General features: G+C 40.5%; 1 protein-coding gene across 31 annotated transcripts in view; it reads right to left on the bottom strand.

Moving 5' to 3' along the window:
- PUM1 (pumilio RNA binding family member 1) overlaps positions 1 to 19,702 on the bottom strand; it is a 138,384-nt gene that overhangs the window by 41,913 nt on the left and 76,769 nt on the right. For 14 of the 31 annotated variants that reach the window (XM_082685620.1, XM_082685618.1, XM_082685606.1 and 11 more), the window contains 4 exons: positions 17,685 to 17,851; positions 15,398 to 15,668; positions 4,596 to 4,689; positions 3,301 to 3,402 (listed from right to left, as the gene is read on the bottom strand). In XM_082685620.1, coding sequence (XP_082541746.1) covers positions 3,301 to 3,402; positions 4,596 to 4,689; positions 15,398 to 15,668; positions 17,685 to 17,851 — 634 coding nt within the window. Of the gene's footprint in view, positions 1 to 3,300; positions 3,406 to 4,595; positions 4,690 to 15,397; positions 15,669 to 17,684; positions 17,852 to 19,702 lie in introns of all 31 variants that reach the window. The other 17 variants (XM_082685619.1, XM_082685635.1, XM_082685633.1 and 14 more) reach the window with 3 other exon arrangements.

Below are 19,702 nucleotides of genomic sequence, written 5' to 3' on the forward strand. Positions count from 1 at the left end.
ACTGGAATATGTGTTTTGCTTGTTTGTTTTAAGCTTCTAAGATTCCAATAAGTCAAATTACATCACTGCCTGATACTGCTCTGACATTTCTGATTTGGTATTTTCTGCACCTGTGGGCCTATTAACCAAGATCAAGCAGCTCTGTTTATAAGGCTACCCACTGTGAAATACTACATCTGGGTGCAAAATAAACATGCTGCTTAGAGAACCTAGGTGACAGTATGGGCTACTTTTTTATAGCAGGCAAAGGGTTTATAAAAAACATTTAACTCCTCAGAATCTGAAGAGTCTAAAAACCTTACACCTCCAAATTAGAGAGTAGGGAGTCCCCAAATCCACCTGAATAGTGTTTACAAAGTGGGGTGGTCTTGGGCATTTACAGAAGAGAATGGAAGAGAAAACACCACAATGAAGACGTTAACCTAGGCCCTAGTTTCCTCACCTGCAAATGGGTATGATAAGGGTAACGGTGTTGCCACATCCATGGGGAAAGACTGGATTGCAACCTGCAGCCACAGTCTCAAGGCTCTGACACACGTCAACAACAAAACCTTCAACTGGGCACAGACTGCTGTTACCACCAACATTCATATAATCATCTTCAGTTTTCTCAACTAGCATTTCTACTACTCTCTGGGATCACATGGCCTCTGACTGCGGTTAGGAAAATACCTCCCGGGGTGCATCGTCAATGGAACTTGGCTCATCAGGATGCCTGCTCGAATTCCCGTGTGATCAGCACCCCACAAGCATATGCAGTGTCACAGTCTGGGTGGTTAGCATCTCTGGTTCTTCGTGAAAGCACTGAAGTCTTTCTCAATCTGGCTCAGCTGATGGGTAGGTACAAAGAGCAAGACTCTCATCTCCAAACCATGATTCCAGTGAGGACTAGAGTGTTGTCCCTAAGATAGCTCTTCGTTGTAAATAACATACACTAAGTCAGCAGAGAAAAGAAAGAGAAGAGATAATTCAACATTACACTACAGTGACGTGCATGCATGGACTCTGGGTTAGACCTGGTTCAAACCCCAACTCCGTAATATTTAAGTAGTGTGACCTCAAAAAAAAAAACAGCTCTTAGAGCCCCAAATTCTTAATCTGTAAAATCATCATCCAGAGCACTGGCTGCCTCAGTCGGTTAAGCATCTGACTCCTGGTTTCAGCTCAAGCTGGGATCTCAGGGTCATGGGTTCAAGCCCCACACCAGACTCCATGCTCAGCAGGGAGTCTGCTTGAGATTCCCACCCTCCACTCCTACCCCTGCTCATGCAAGTGTACTCTTGCTCTCACTCTCTTTCTCTCTTTGAAATAAATAAATAAATAAAATAAAATCTTGGGGGGAAAAAAACAACCGTCGTCCAACAACTCATATGAAAGAAAAGCACCCAACACAATGCTTGGCCAATAGTTAGTAACAGCTGAATAAATACTAAAGATGGTTAGCAAAGATCATTCTGCTAGTTAAGAGCTTTCTGTTTCCCTCAACGGCAAGGGAGACAGAGGAACTACACTATATACACTGCCATCAAAATGCATGCTATAATGTGAACTATGCTAAAGAAAATAGTAAGAAATGCTATACTGCATCTGAGTTAAAAGTGGCAAATCAGGGACGCCTGGGTGGCTCAGTGGGTTAAGCCACTGCCTTTGGCTCAGGTTATGATCTCAGGGTCCTGGGATCGAGTCCTGCATTAGGCTCTCTGCTCAGCGGGGAGCCTGCTTCCCTCTCTCTCTCTCTGCCTGCCTCTCCGTCTACTTGTGCTCTCTGTCAAATAAATAAATAAAATCTTAAAAAAAAAAAAAAAGGTGGCAAATCACATGCTATATAATAGTAAATAAAATCTTATAACAGTAATATTTAATTATGATTTACATGACTTGGAGGGATTTGTTCCCAGAGAATTTTTACTTTGGAAGACACTGACTTTGTCCCAATGTTGAATTCAATCTACCATACCTATGTGAGCCCATTATGATGCCAGCAATGGTGCTCCAGAGTCAAGTAACAGAAAGGACTGCTTTCGAAAGAGTTCAGTCTCAAGGGGAAACAAACCACTCATGCATACATCCACAAGCAAATATAAAGTAAAAGTAAGTAACAGAGAAAGAACAGGGGAATCAGTAAAGGGAGGGTTTCTAGGTGGTGGCAGTGAGAGCTAAGGAGAGCGCCAGGCAAAGAATGGGAAGCATTTACTACAGAAGACTAAGGAAACTACAGTGTCCTAAGACACAGAGACCTAAGCCAGTGTGGTGCCCACAGCAATCCAAAATCACTTTAGCTCTGCTAGAATGTCTTGGGTGAGCCGGTGACAGCCAATCTGGATGGGGAGAAAAGTGGTATACATGTGGGGACATCTACACACAAATCACAGCGAAATCAGAGTGGGTCCTAATCCTTGCTTATCCTCCGTTTGTCATGGTAGCTCCTTAAAAACAGTGTACCAAGGAATAGCACACCACCACCCAATTAGGATGGAATAATCAGCCATGTCTGATAGCTGTGGTGGGCTATGTTTGCGTGGGTAACCAGAAATCGGTACAAGCTTCTTCTATGAGAAAACACTAAATGGCAGAGGACACTGGTGCTGTGCATTTATTAAAGATAATGCATCCTGAGGGGCCTCTGGGTGGCGCAGACACCCCTGAGTGTCTGCCTTTGGCTCATGTCACAATCTCGGGGTCCTGGGATCAAGCCTGGCATCAGGCTCCTTACTCAGTGGGGAGCCTACTTTTCCCTCACCCTCTGCCTGCCGCTTCCCCTGCTTGTGCTCTCTGTCAAATAAATAAATAAAATCTTAAAAAAAAAAAAAGATAATACACTATGAAAAAAGAAAGAAAAGAAAAGAAATTGGTGATGGATTTAAGGAAGAAAGGTGAAAAGGTAAGATCTATGTTTAAAAACAGTTTTCGAGAACACTGGTGGGGAGGGGTAAGCAAATCAGGAACATGTAAGTGAGAACAGGTGCCAAAGCCTGCTAGATAGAGTATAAGGACCTGGCCTGTGGCAGACCACAGGCAGTAGGATGACTTAGGAAAGGGGATCATTTCCCAAACTATGTACGAGCAGTTTGGTGGTTCCATGGATCACAAACACCCATATAGGAGCAGCTCATGAATTTGCCTTTGGATGTGTTCAAGGTGAGGTTACAGCTAAGGAGAGCTATCGAGCTGGCAGGGAGAGGACACTGGAAACCAGGAGAAAAATCTCCACTTGGATTGGGGAACAGGGTCCAAAGAATGCCTGCCAGCCCCCACGACTTTAGCAGGGGATAAAGTCCCACATGCAGAAGAACACCTCACCTAGTGTTGCAGCTGCCGCCAGTCCAGCTGTGTAGGGGTCCGTCCCCGGGGGAGCAGCGCTGATGATGTATGGATTGGGGACAAAGGCAGCGGGCGCTAAACCTGCTGAAAACACACCTGTCAGTAAAAACACACCCAACTAGAACTGCAGCCCCACCAGATCCTACACAATTTAGCTACTCACTCCATACTTCAGGTGAAGAAAAAAGAAAAAAGACAAGACAGGATAGGTTGAAAGGAAAGAGGTCTTTTAAAAAGTTAAAATAATCTCTATACTAAAGATCAGAGTGACACTTATATATTTTTTTTTGTCTTTTTTTTGTTGTTTTGTTTTTTGTTTTTTATCTTTGCTAACAATTTAATCTGTTAAGCAGTTTCAAATTCAGCACAATTTCTCAAGGACTATCAAAATTATGGCAGGCTAAAACAAAGCAATTTTAAAGACTCTGTAATGGGATGGGAGGAAGAATTTATCTCCACTTCAAACAATTTTCCTAACAGTTTTTCTCAAAGAAAATGTATAGGTATTTATGAAGACTAGCATCTTCAATTATAAATTAAACCAGATTCCGGCAAAAGCTGTTATGCCTAGCCTTAATACATTTGGGTTGGAAGCAAGTCTTTTCTTCCACAACATATCACAATCTGATTTGCGATCTCCTTCCTACTGAACGGTATCATTTTGACACATAAAAAAAAAAAAAAAATTCTACATCTGCTTGTTTATGTACACAGCCTTTTGTTTCAAAGAGACCTTTAAAAGCTCCGTGAGGAAGGTCTAGGCAGGAAGACAAGATATGCACACCAAACATTAACACGTGCTATAGGAGAAGGGCAAAGCTACTTTTAAAAACAGACATTAAATGAGAAAACTTTTTCAGATCTTCAATACATGTTGCTTGGAAAATGGATTTACTACCTGCTACTTAGCAAGATGGTAAGTTGATAAACTCACAGTTGAGGCAACTCTGACAAGAGCAAAACTATTCTTATGCCATCGCTTTCACCCAGTCTCGCCAAAAGAGTTGATGCTAGTCACTACTGTAGTTAGATACTTTAAATCCCAAAACAGCGGGAGCAGACCAATACCTGGACACTAAGAAATCTTAGAAGTCTAGAGGGTTGCCAAAAATAAAGAACTGCCAAAAGGTAGCGCAGGACAGGAGGAAGAGGCCATCTACTCTGAGATGATTAGAATCACTTTCCAGCAGTGGGTTTCGTGGCAGCTAGCAGCTTAAAGTGGTGGCCACGGTGTCACTGTGGGCCCGCCCCCTTGGGGACCGCCGAGGACTTACCGATATGGGGCTGATGAGCCGCCGCCAGTGCGTACTGCTGCTGCTGAGCTGCGGTCAACTGCTGGACGGCAAGCGCGTTGGGTCTTTGGAACAGCTGAAGGAAGAGAAAGACATGATGAGGTTAGAGAAACTATCTCATGAAATAATCTTGAAACCTCTCTGAATAGAAATTTCTATAAACCCTTGTTCAGGAATGACATTTTTAAATAAAAACGTTCTCCTGCTCTACTCCAGTCCCATTCTGATGGTATCATCAAACTTCATAGTAAGGTTTTCCCTCTCCTTCTCTACCTCCAGTGGGTGCACCCAGTTCCCGTGTGCCGCCTACTACCTCACAAGTTAGTCTGCTGTCCCCTGAACCACAAACAATCATACAAACGCCCAAACAGCTGTCAACAGGTCTGAGGGTCCTGCCTGATCCAAGGCACACTCAAAATTAAATCTACTGCAAAAATGACTTACACCCTATTGCCCCTAGTGCTGTCACCTCTCTTCAGCTCTTTTAAGAACCCCACAAACACTTTGAATTAATCCTCACATTTTGGAAAGGAAAGCAAAAAAGTGTTCATTTCATCCTCTGGCTCTCTCTTCCCAGGGAAATGATATTGGATACCTTCCTCAACTAGTGGCTTATCACAATGAATAAATTAGATTGGGGGGAGGGTTAGCAAGCCTAGTGGTGGGTATTACAGAGGGCACGTATTGCATGGAGCACTGGGTGTGGTGCATAAACAATAAATCCTGGAACACTGAATAAAATAAATAAAATAAATTAGACAGCTGCCACCTTTGGGAGCCCTCCAGTTTCCTAAAATACCTATTCTTTATGTGTAGGAAATCAAACAACAGAAATACAGCTGCTCCTAAAAAAACCTGGGTTATGAGCACAGACTTAGCACACTTCTTAGTTCACAGGAACAGGAAAGGAATGCAAAAGCCCTGACACTAAGAATATGTCAAAATTCTTTTTTACTACAAGGTTAATCATTCACTCATTCATCCTACAAATAATATGAAACCAATAATACCCATGCAAGGACTATGCAAAGGACTAAGGATGCAACACTGCCTAAGATGGTGACACGTTAGCCTGAAGTGCTGGTGCAAAAAAAAGGGGGGGTTATCAATTGCCTTGACATGTCACCTTCCAGACAGTCATACTGAAAATGTCCTCATTCGCTAAGCTCACTGAAGGCACCTCCTTAGGAAGGATCATCAACCTCCCTACCTGCTCTTTCTACAGTTTTTGGTAGGCCGATATCACTGGAGGACATACAGCAGACACCATGGATCTTAAATAACAGATTTCCTCATGAAGAGACCTGACTGTTGTAGACATTAAGAGATAATGTCATCCCACCAACTCAGCTTAATTATAATCAGAGCTTGACATATAATGTTTTCTTCAGCAGTGGAGAGACGTTATTATGAGTAGGCAAATTTTTAAAGAAACAACAAAAGGTGAATATTTCGAACATACTAATGTCACCTGTTACCTCTCTTTGTAAATATTCTTCTTTCTAAATACCAGCGTATAATTAGCCTTTGCTTTTATAGTATTTAAGGAAATAAAAAGTAACCATGTATAGATTTCAAAAATACTTTTTGAGTTTTATTTTCAAAGGTTAAAGAAACAAGAAACTTCATTATGATGCCAGTAAAAAGACATATACTCCTTTAGGGGCAATGATGAAATATCAAGTCTTCAAAAGCAATACTGGGATTTATAGACCAGCCTATCAAAACAACTGTTCACTCCAGGAAGGGAGCCAATCAGGACTACTGGGTAACTATGATCTTGTGATTTTTCCAAGTTGTTTTTCATGTGTCTGTCTTGCCTAAAGAACAGTGTTCCACAGTATTCCTACCAACAGGAAACAGCTCACCCAAGACGGGCAGCCAGGAGGGAGAAAACATTACAGTAAAATAGTGGAAAGTTGTTTCTAAGCTTTTTCCAATGCTATAAAAATACCTCATAGTTTCACTAGATATGTACTGTATCTTCACTGGGTCTCTGGAATTTTCCTAGCCTCAAGTCTTTTGAAATATTTAACATATCAGACATGGCTCATTCTAGCCTCTTCCCTCTATACTTCTTTGCCCTGCTGCAAACAATTCATTCAACATTTTTTGAGAACTTATTAGTGAGGTGCTATGACATGGAGCCAGAGAAATAAAGACAGTGTGTTGAGAACAGAACTTCTGAAGTGATCTCATTAACCAAAAACAGTACTCACTGCTATGCCATATGAATTATCCCCACTTCACAGGTTTTTAACATGGCATAGAACCCCTTAACTGTATGTGTACCACATATATCCAGTTGGTGTAAATACCAACCATTCTGCACAACCTTGGTCTGTGAGTCTCCGCGCCACTTCACCATACTTTGAGAAGTAGAAATTACTACTTTGAACTAAAAACATACAGGTCCTACAAGAACTCCCACATATTCTGTGTTTGAGAGTTGATTGATATCGCAGTGATTATGGTGAATAGAGAAGGAATTGTTTTCTTGAATGCATTCTGCAGTAAACAATTAACAAAAGTAAATTATCATCTACAGCAAGCAGATTTGATTATAGCATAGATTACAGCAATTCTGGCACATTCTCTTTATGTAAATGGTCCAATATTAACTGGAAATACAGGGTATTCAAAACAAAATTGGGTAATTGGCAAGTAATGGATTCCAAAGGATCCTGAAAAACTCATACAAATGCCATCTGCTGGGCAAAGCACTGAGCTCTGTTAACATTTTCGTCATTTTCAGAAAGCAAGCCAATGGTAACTGAGAAACACAATACTGTGAGATTTGGAGAGCACGCTTGTTTTAAAGGTGGTAATAATGGTAAATGTGCCACTACTGATTACAATATACTTGGATTGAATTCTTAAATTGTTCAAGACAGTGAATGCAAGGGAAAATGCATCAACTACTTCAAGCTCATCAAGGTTCCTAGTAAGAAACACTGAAGGCATAATCTGGGAACTACACAAGCAAACTGATTTGACTCCCTTCTCTGTCACTACATGACTTTTCAAAAGATAGCCTGTAAGGTTTTTATTCCAGAAAGGGGCAGTCAGAAACACCTACTATAGTGCTAAGTGATAAAAGACAGCTACCACTGTTGTTATATTGTTATCAATAATGTGTTGGCATAAAAACAGTCGCTCAGTTTTCAGAATATGAAGTAATATCTAAATATGGAGCTGATGTGTGTGAAAGACTGTCTCCCCACTCCCCCACCAAAATAAAATGTCCTGCCAGCCCTGGCTTCTAACCCATTTAATGCTATATACACAGTGGACAGAGGATAAGAGCATAGACTCTGGGGTCAGAAAGCCTGGAGTCATATCTTAGCTCCAATGCAGACTACATGACACAGGGCAAAGATAATCTCTCTGTGACTCATTGAAAGACATGTCTAACATGCAAGGTAGCTGGAAGTATCAAAATTAACACACATAAAATTAACAGGTAAAACACAAGCTAGGAACTGTCCTTTATGTGTGTCCTTTCTAATGAATAGGGGGAGTACCCCTATACAGACATGGCCCTTCTGTGAGACACCTCTTACAGTTCCTTCCCCAACAGGGCAGCTCAGGATGAAGAAAGGAGAGGGCAAAACTCCTTGGAGTGAATGTTAATTTAAAAAAATCCCAGGGGCGCCTGGGTGGTTCAGTGGGTTAAAACCTCTGCCTTTGGCTCAGGTCATTATCCCAGGGTCCTGGGAATGAGTCCTGCACCAGGCTCTCTGCTCAGCAGGGAGCCTGCTTCTCCCTCTCCCTCTGCCCCTGCTCATGTGGTGCACTCTCACTCATGCTCTCTCTCCCTGTCAAATAAATAAAATCTTTAAAAAAAAAAAAAAAAAAAAAACCCCAATGAGTTCATGAGCATGAACTGCTGTCAACAGGTCACAAAGATAAAAAGGAATGAAGAAAACCCTCTTTTGTTTTGCTGTGGAAGAATATGCTTTACCATATACTCCATGTAGAGAAAACCACAAATGCAACTGAATTTGTAGGTGAGACAGCCCCACGTATCAAAAGGCTTTGTTTTTCTAGTACTAGGTCCAAAGGACAGAGCCCAGAGCTAGACACCAAAACACAGATGTTCCCACAGCTTATAGTATATGACCTTCAGTAACTCTCCAAGCTTCATGAGGTCTTAAGTTTCTTATCTGTAAAACTTTAATAGCCCTATCCCATGGGGATATTATAAGGGTTCACAGGGAAAAGATCTTCGAAACACTGAAAGTATTATTACATCAATGGTGGGACTATAATCTTTTAAGAAAAAAATTTATCATGACAGCCAGTCTTTAGTACATGAAATATGTGAAAGTCTGCTACTGTCTGAAGCTTCCAGATCAAAGCCCATTTTCGACCAGGTTATTTGAACAACTACAAGGATCAACAATGATTTATGGATGAACAGGTACATATGAATCATGCTGATGATACTGTCAAAAAGAAAACTTCCTTTCATTTCCTTAGCAGATGGAACATCTGCTATTTTGATTCCAAAATAATCTCTTAACATGTGAAGGGGAAAAATAAACATGTCCTTCTACTAAGTAAATAAGTATCTTTTGAGGAAAATCAGAAAATTCCAGGGGCGTCTGGGAGGCTCAGTGGGTTAAAGCCTCTGCCTTCGGCTCAGGTCATGATCCCAGGGTCCTGGGATCAAGCCCCGAATCGGGCTCTCTGCTCAGCAGGGAACCTGCTTCCTCCTCTCTCTCTCTCTCTCTCTCTCTCTCCCCCTGCCTGCCTCTCTGCCTACTTGTGATCTCTGTCTGTCAAATAAATAAATAAAAATCTTAAAAAAAAAAAAAAAAAGAAAGAAAAGAAAAGAAAGGAAGAAAAAAGAAAAGAAAATTCCAACAAAGTCCAAGAGCAATAAAGGTAAGCTTCAACTGACCCAAACCTCTAGCTAAAGTCAATATTTTAACAGTGACTATACATGACACTGATAAAAATAACCTTCCTCTCACTTGTCAATTGAAAGGAAAGCTGAGAATATTAAAGACCTATATTAAAACTACACAAACCTGGCTTCAGAATAATGACATCTAATCACTACCACACTTTTAAAACCACTGTGTGCCACTTCCTCTCCCATCTGCCTAGGGCTGTGAGGGAATGAATCTGTACTTCGATTATGATTTCCAGAGTATTGTTTCTTTGCTAAAATTCATGCTTAACAGGTGAGAGTTTTAGCACATCAGTATGCAATTTTGTACAACATGCTGCACTGGATTATTTTTAGATTAACTGAATTCTAAATAGTATCAACAATTAATCTTATTAATCTATAAAGATGTAATCCTGGCTTTGGTTTCTGCTACATATGACTGTAATATAATGAAATCTAGTAGTAACTTTATAAAATATATTTGGGCAAATATAAATAATTGTATGGTCTTCATTAAAACAAAGAAGATAGCTAGTGTACCATAACACAAAATGGTACAAACACATTATTATGAACTGTCACTGTTTATAATGCTCACTGTTCACTGTCCAGAATTAAGGAGAAGAAAATGAAGAGAAAGTGAGGGAAAGAGGGAGAATACTCCAGAAATACCAATGAACATTTCAAAATGTCCTAAACTAGGGGTACTTAAACCTCAAATCTTCATACTTAGGATAGGTAAAATTATCCTTATTTTCATGGAATTCAGCATGTCTTTCAATTATGACTATAGGCAACAAAGCACATTAACATTAGCTATACACTTGTGACTTAATCACCAATAGGAGTCACATATGGGGTGCATGGGTGGCTCAGCACATCAGTTGACTTGACTTTAACTCTTGACTTCAGTGCAGGTGGTAATCTCAGAATTTTGAGACCAGCCCTGCCTCTGGCAGGCCATGCTCTATACGGAGCCTGCTTAAGATTCTCTCTCTCCCTCCCCCTCTGCTCCTCCCAGCCCATCTCAAAAAAGGAAAAAAAAAAGTCACCATACATTTTTCATGATCCTTTACAACTATTAGACATCCCAAAGCCACATTTATCCTCATCATGATCACTAGGTATGCCCACTTCTGCTACACGCATTGTTTGACTAAGTAGATACATATTCAACTTATTAAATATTTCATAAATATTGTTAAATATTCTGTAATATTTCTATATAACTATTTCTTTTGTAAACCTACTTATACTAAATATATCATTCACACAATGCAGCCCACAGTTTTCCTCAAACTGCTAAGGGGTTCATGGCATAAAAAAAGAAATCCTTGCTTTAAATAAATCTTAAGTTTATGATAAACAGTGACTAGACAAGTAATTTAACTAGCCAAAACCCAAAGTATCCCTAAGTACCACTAAGTTTGTAATGAACTACATGAAAATTACCTTTCCTGTATTTGCAGGCTGTTCTATATGTCAATAGAAGTTGATACTAACAGTTTTATGAAACCAAAACAAAATCCCTATTAAAAGGAAATAGGACACAAGAAAGAATTATTTTGTCAATGTCCAAACCAGATCCCATCATGAAATCACATATAAAGCTACCTCATTAACTATAGCAAGTGACTCAAAACTTAAAAAAAAAAAAAAAAAAAAGCCAATACTAAAAAGCAGAAATGTGTAGAAAAACACGTACTACACTAGATCTGTGGTTCAATCCTCACAATCATTAATAATGTCTGGGACTTGGGCCTGGCTCTCAAGCCTCTGGGACCTGGACTCAATAGCCCAACACACCAAGTTGCATTTCCCTTTAAGTGCGCCTTCTACTGCTGTCAGCCTATGACCACACCATGCTCATTTCTATCTCCACAAGATATACACTATTCTATGCACTGCACCTGTCTTTCAAGGAAGGTCTATATAACCTTGGTCCCCATCGAGCACTCCCATGTTCTGGCAGCATTCCTGACCACCCAGTTTAGCCTTAGTTCCCCAAATGCCCCATACAGTTGCACGTAAGTCGGCCTTACTAGGCGCACCAGCTCTGTTCACTACCAGCAGAACCAGATTCCTGGAAGGACACAATCATCAATAATTAACTGATTAATACGGGTAAGAATTGTCTACAGCTGCTACTGAACTAACAGCACAAAAAAACTAAACCATATTAATTAAGTCATTTCTCCTTAGAACTATCTTGTCACTATCAGGCAGCATGGTAAAGTTGCTAAGACTCACAACCCCATCTGTGCAATCTCACAGGTCACTGTTTCCCAACCTCACCCCACCGCCTAGGATGACTACTACATTATCTAATGAACAGGCACCTGTTAAGTTCTCATAGTAACCCTTTAAGTTTTACTATTTCCTCTAGTGGAATTTTCACTCTTTTCCTTATATAAATAAGTCTTACAAGGCACAGCTCAAGATCTACCTCTTCCAAAAGTCCTTCCTTCCCCAGAATAGAGTATGAGCTCCCTTGTCTAAGGTTCTAGGACCTAGGCAAGCCCTAAACTGGTCTTTGAGTACTTCCTTGCACTAGTTAAATGGCCAAATGAGTCACAATACCCAAACTGAGAGCTATGGGTTGGGGGAAACCCATTTCACTCATGAAAGTTATGCTCAGCTACAGGGGAGAACAAACAATGCAAACAAAGTTACAATCCACAGTCCACAAATCTGTGATCTCCCTAAAGTTACCAACAAAACTGGATTTCAAAAGAATTACGTACTTTTTTTCATCAGATGGCAACAGAGGCTGTGACTCTAAAAAAGAGGTAATTTCCTGGATATTGTGCAGGTCTAGTTACAAACATGAGAACAAACAAGCTTAGCGGGCTAGATCTAAAGGACTAACATAGTAGCATACAAGCTAGTGCCTCAAAGAGTGATCTCTAGATCTCTTAGAAGGCTAGTTCCAAATTTCAGTTTGGGTAAACCCCATTTAATCAAGGGGGTAATCTGAGATACTGTAATAGGAATATGTTAAAAATTTCCTGAAAACTTGGTCTGCTAAAGCAAAAGCAGAAGACACAGAAGAACAAGACCCAAAGAGTTTACCCTCAAGGGGCTTACAATCTAGCAAGGACTATTAAACAAGAAATTATAACACAAGGAAGAATATGGTGACTCCGGTTTCAAGGGAAGCACAAAGCACTACAGAGTTCAAAGGAGACAGACAAACTCATTGATACGGAGATCAAGAAAGCTAACAAGCACTGGATCTTCAAGAATGACAATTAATTAAAATAGTAATAAGGGAAAGGGGAGTAAAACATAATGGAGAGCAAAAGAGTAAGGAGTATTGAAGGGATAAAATGTGAGATCAAACACCAAATTCCAGTAGAAAAAGGATCCTACCACCTTAACAGCTACTCCTGCCTCTATTCAGGAGAATGTTAAGGGTTAAGAGTCTTGAAAACACTGAGAAGTCTTGGCCCAATAGTTCCCAGGCATGCTATTAGGGAGCCCACTACACGACCATGTAAAACAATCTACTGAGAAAAGCAAGAATTATGGGCCCACGGAATAAAACAAAAATGATCACATTGCGTGTTGGTGGTCTACCTATGTAACAATGACCCTATGGTACTACAACCAAGGCAGGAATGGGAAGCCAAAAACCAACAATATTTTAACTTCCAAAATTGTAACATTCAGCTTCAAAAATTACTGAAATGGGATACGTGGTGAAAGCATCCCAGGCTTCGTAAATCTGAGTGGGTGTTATCTTTAATGTAATCATGTTAACTGCTTGTGAGTTTGTAAAAGGACGTATCTGTTCAAGTTCCTTTTTTTTTTTAAAGGTTTATTTATTTATCTGTCAGAGAGGAGAGAGAGAGAGCATGACCAGGAGGAGCAGCAGGCAGAGTGAGAAGCAGGTTCCCCACTGAGCAAGGAATCTGATGTGGGACTGGATCCCAGGACCCTGGGATCATGACCTAGGTCAAAGGCAGATGATTAAATGACTGAGCCACCCAGATGTCCCTGAAGTTCTAATAATTATCCAGTCTCCCAAAACACTGGTAAAATTAGTTTGAAATGAGAGGTCAATACATCAAAAGAGAATCTCAACTCTGATTATGAAGTAAAGAACAATTCAGTAAAAGAGCATCGGGTTTTTCCTTATAAGAGGTTAAAGACAAACACTTCTTCAACAATAAGCAAAGGGTTTGACCGGATTAGATGAGAAATGGAAAGCTAAGCACAAAAATAGCCAGAGTTCTAGAAGTTCAGACCACAAAAGACAAGGTAAAAGAAAGAATTAAGAATTCAGATAAAATTTCTTGATATAACCAGGCTAAAGAGTCCTGATTGGGAGTAGCCTACACTCAAGGAGCCTGGGTGGTTCAGTCAGTTGAGCACCTGACTCTTTATCTCAGCTCAGGTCTTGGTCTCAGGGTTGTAAGTTCAAGCCCCACATTGGGCTCCATACTGAATGTAGAGCCTACTTTAAAAAAGAAAAAAAAAAAAAAGTAGACTACACTCAGAAACCTCAGTTTAGACAGAGAATTACCACACTCCTATCCTAAGCTCAGCAAGCTTACGTCTATGCGGTAACAGTGTCCCCTACATAGCTGAAGTCTAATCTATTTTCAGCACCTGAGGTAATTTCTGGCTTCACTCAAATCTGTTGTTTTGAGGATTCACTGTGAAGGGGGGCAAAACAGTGAAAGAAGAGAAAAAGCACAAGAAAATCATTCTTCTGGAGAGACGGCACATCTATTGGGAGCCACAGGGAGAGTAGTGGACACTTAGAATTTACTCTCTCTAGAAAAAGAGTTTTGTTAATTAAACCTAACAGATCCACCTGATATGACCAGAGCACACATTTCACATCATCCCTTAAAGGGATTTCCTTTTATAAACTTTATTAATATTACTATTACTGTTATTAGGATTAATTCTTATTCATATTAAATGGTTAGCTTTATCAGCAAAATTCATTTAAAATCAACTATTTATGAGAACAACAAAGAAACAGACCATACATCAATTTCTCCCACAGACATAGAATTTCTAATCAACAAAATGAGATTTTAACCTTTCAGGCCCAGAGGTCTGTGTTTATGTTCCAGTCCAAAATTAATGACTATCAGAAATTCATGGCCCATCAAAGTGCTTCCAGCCACAAGAGAGATCTTGTGGTAACTGACAAGATGGGGAAGCTACCTGCCCCCTTTTATAATTCAGACAGCTGGGGGTTTTTTACTTAAAAAAAATTAAACAGAGGGATCAGTAAACCCCAGAGTTAGGCATACCATGCCTTTAAAACCAAAATGCACACATATAATGTCTTCCAAGGATTTATGAAGAAAAGAAAGAGTCACATAATTTCACTATAGAGATGCACACTGAGTGATTTGTGTTTTTCCCCTACTCATATTTTAACTCTTTTGAAAGGTGGCAGGTATGTTTGTTAGCTATAGTTACTCACTTAATTAAAAGACATGACTAATAAGACAACTTCATACTGGACTCTTGCCATCAGTAGGTAACGGAGTTTACCATTTTAAAAACAAAACCAACAGCATCACAATCTTATTAATCTTCAGAGAGATCAATTCAGCATCCAAGAGGACTGTGTCACAAGAGGGAACACCACCTCACCCAACCCCCCAGGCCCTGGGGTGACAGATGAGCCAAAGGAAGTACATGTGGAACACAGTGCTCTCTTGCCCATACTCATGGGAATCCGCCTCTGGAGGGAAAAGTACAGAGGCTTTGTGTGCCCACCTCACTGTCGGATTAAGAATGGCTACTATAGCCTATAATAACGCCACCCTCCTCCCTTCCCCCCCATTCTTAGTCACTTGCATCACGTGCTAGCTGGAGGAGAGCAGAGAGAGTGACAGAGAGACACACACAGTACCTGTTGTTGAGAATTGTAGTCAAAAAGTCCCACAGTTGCTGCTGCTGAGTCCACAGGTACCTGCGTGCCTGAATAATCAAACTGAAGAGGCTCCATGCCCACATGTTCCATGGGGTCCAAGGGGACACTCTGGGACTCCATGTTGGAGAAATCCTCCACAGGCTTGGCACCATTGGTGCTGGTCAGCTGGGCTAAGCCCTCAGAACCATTCTGGTTTGGACCCAGAAGATCCACTTCATTAGCAGAGTTCTGGCAATTACCAGGGGTACGGCTAAACAGAGAAAGTAGAGGGCATTAAACCTTATTTTGAGCGGGGAGGGACACTACAGCAACCCCAGTTTAAAGATGATGTCCTTGAACACACTTTATCATCAACATAACTTAAAACTATTTCTACAGAACAACCAGAGACACTTTATGGTGCTTTGTATGTTATATCCTCTATAACAACTCTTCTGTTGCTTGCCTTCCCACCACAACCCACCCAGTAAATTCACATTAACTAGTATTAATTTACAATCCCTTTAACCAAAGGGACCAGATTTGAGGAACAATGAATGAACTGGAGAAAAAAAAAACACTGCCTGTGGCAACCATGCAAACAAGTCCCAAAATGCAGGTAGTAAACCACAGCCCCTCCCCCCAAAGTAACACCTACTCTCTAAACAGAGAATCAACGGAAAAAGTAGGTTCTGGGGGAAATTCCATATATGAGAATGATTCTATTTAAAAAAACCTTTTTTACAGGTGAAAAAAACTTTTAAGTATTATCTTGGTACTACTGTTCAGTGCTAAACCTGTCTCCCATTTGCCTCTTCAAAGAAACTAGAAGCAAAGCCATTACAAAACAGTACAAAATAAATTAATTATCTAGTAGATGTCCCTGCTGAGGAGACAACTCTACGAATTAAAAGTAGTGTGACAGTATCATTCATCATCCAAACCAGGATACTCCTAAGAGCAAAAAAAGGGACACTGTTAATTAATATTCTAGGACATGGCAGAAAGGAGTACTGCCTCCGGTGACCCAGGACATAGGATCTCCCTATGTAAAAGGACTGCAGGACAGTGTAATTTCAAATCAGAGTAATACAGAACACTGTTACATTCTAGTAAGGGGAGCGTAGCCTATGACTGCACTCTGTGCCCTTCAGTCCTAAAAGAAAGCCTACAGCTGGGACAAATTACAGCTACTGCTGGCCTACCAACACGTGGCCTACCAACACCACCCCGCCAGAAGTCAAACGCTACCAACCCCTGCTACGGGCTACCTGAGGTTCAGGACGGAAAGGCTACCACTTCATCTGAAAGACGTTAGGTAAGTGGTTGTTACTCTGTACCTCAAATTCTGTAATTCTTTATACTCACAAGGTTAACAAAGTAAATTAGGAATATTGAACAACTGAATGTTGTTCTGCATGCGATGATCCAAAATGAATTTTAATTTTGGCCTCAGAGGGTTATCAGGATCAGAGAGATAAGTGTGTGTGTTCAGACACACATATACTAGCTTTAGACTAACATTAAATTATTCAAAATCAAATCCTCTATCTGTATATCACTGACCAAGGACTTTTACATTTTTAAAATTATATACCATCACTAAAGGTTACCTACATAAATGAAGAATAACGCCAAGTGTAGAAGACAAATGTGCAACATCATCTGCAAAGTGTGTGTATTGCATTATAGGGTAAAACCTTCAAAGCAATCATGACCAGAGATGGAATGAGAGCATCCATGGAAGGGAGAGGACTAAGAACAAGTCATGTAAGCTGCACCTCTGGTTCTTCAAACTGAAGAAAATGATACTGACCCACCTACCTCCCAAGGAGTTTAAGAGTCTCAAATAAAATAATGCATAGGTTTTCAACTGTTTCTCTCCACACGAACATGCCAGAGAGAGGGGACACGCTTCCATTAGTGACCATGGTTACTCCCAAGCTAGTGATTTGGGAGAAATATAGGGAAAGCCCCAAGGCACCTATGCCAAGTGATTTTGATATTTGAGAATCACTAAAATATTTATAGAATCATTCTGCAAATAATAGAGCCCTACAGAAATGCAAAACTCTATTGTTTTGGCAAAGCACCAGGAACTGAAGGCTCTTAGAAGTTCCACTTTGCCAGTAGTAAATTTACAGTCTTGTGATATGGCCTGCATTGGACCCAATTCTTAAAAAGGACAGATAAGGGGGGGGGGGAACCCCTAAAATCCAAATAAAACTAAACCAAAACAAAAACCCATTGCCCCCATTCAAAAGTCAGAAGTGTAAAACATACAAACCTAAAATCTTTGACGTCTGCATCAATCCCATTCTGCACTGGCAAACCATTGGTCTTGTCCATCACATCACCCTCCTCCTTCAAATCTCCTAGCTTATCTCCATCAAACGCACCCTTGTTCTTCTTGTCACCTTTGTCGTTTTCATCACTGTCTGCATCCCTTGGGCCCTGTTTAAAAAATAGCTTCAGCTTCACTAATCATCATCAACTAACAATAGTGGGCAACCACTGTGGACACAAGACTACACTAAATGCTAATTAAAACAGGGTAGTGTCCGTGCCCTTTCAAGACATTACAATCTAATTAACAGACAACACAGAGGCAGGAACACTGCAGAAAGTCTTGCCAAATGGGGGAGACAGACATACAATTATGTTACAGAGTTTAGGACAGTCTTACCATACCCAATGTCCCTCCATCCCATTTTTTCCTTTCTATCTGAAGCCCAGCCACAACTCTACATCTCTTGGTCCCACCTCTCTACTTCCAAATCTAACTCTATACAGTAGCACAACTTCTAGTTAAGCCCCAGGTATGGCAGCTAACAGTACAGTTGGAAAGTGATAAGCCTACAAAAAGAATTTCCTACTTCACAACTGCCTGTGTAAACTCCCTTACTTCTGAGTACTGAGCTAAGTGTGGTCTGACATCATTCCAATTCAATTACCCTCCACTTTACCTTGGGACACAGGCCCTGCCAAGTTGTATCACCTACCACCACCCCAGCTCTACTCTCCATCTCAGGGCTTTACTGCATCAGTAATTCACCCATCATCTTTTACTTTGTTTCTAATCCTTCAAAATATGTTATATCTAACTGAAATTCTTTCAAAAGTACTCTTAAGTGCTTATCTGTTGTCTTTCCCTCTCTGCCTGCCCCATACCAGTATATTTTGAGGCTACAGGAAAGCCCCTTTGGCTGGATCGCTGATGCAGCAGACTTTGTCTCTGAAGTGTTTCAAACTACAAAGACTGAAAGATTAGACCTAAAGAATTGTTTTGGTGCCAAGTACACCGATGCCTTCTCTTCTAAGGAAATAAGGTCTGTCCCCTCTTGCCAACATCTTACATTAAGACTGTGACATACAAAGCAAATGTGCCTTAATTTCCAAAAGGAAAAGAAGATCTGGTAGAGTAACTTGACATGGTTCACAGAGCTTTGTAGAATCCTATCAAATGGTAAGTAACCTTTGCTTTTATAAAACTGGAGAGAGGCAACCTTGCTTGTCTTCACCATTGACTTCTGGACCAAATTAAAGCTCGTGGCAAAAGGCAAGAACCAGTGAGAGAAAAAGATGAGAGCTACTTCACAGCATTTCCAGTCACCACAACCAAATTTCACTTGGGTAGGGGAGGATCATAATGGAGGCTGGAGCAGAGACACTCCGTTGTGAATACACAGGCCAGTGATGCAAAATAAACAGATGTTCTCAGGGCAGTACCCAGAGATCTCTGGCCCAGAAAAGGTAACTCAAGAATCTTGACATTCTTAGAGTTTTCACCTGTCAGCTGTTAGCCCATTTTACTTTCAAAATTATTCTCTGTTCAAGACACAGAAAAAGACTTCATGGCTAATGTGAACTAAGAAACACACCCAAGAAGGAACAAAGAAAGGATATACAACTTTGTTTCATGTCGCATCAAGATGGCAAACTACTGTTCTGGCAGCCACTGAGATGTGACCTTCACAGCATCGAAGTGTAAGACTGCTACTGGTTCAAGAGGAGTGAATGACAGCCAACTGAGCACCAAAGCGAGATCCTAAAGTAGAGATGGGAATGGAATAAGATCCTAAAGACAGAGATCTCTGAAAACGTCTGAAGACAATAGCTCCCTCCTACTGCAAAGGTAAAACTGACAAAAACCGTGTATTCACTTTCATATTCCAACACTGAATGTAGTGCTTGGCAGAAGTTCAAAAACCATGACAAAGTAAACTGAAATGACCAAAAAAATCCTGAAAAACTGAACCACTAAAATTAGAAGGATCCTCCCACTGTCTTTATCATAAGAGTCCA

Source organism: Mustela nivalis (genome assembly GCF_964662115.1).
Source record: "Mustela nivalis genome assembly, chromosome: 10".
In the NCBI taxonomy this organism is placed as follows: domain Eukaryota; kingdom Metazoa; phylum Chordata; class Mammalia; order Carnivora; family Mustelidae; genus Mustela; species Mustela nivalis.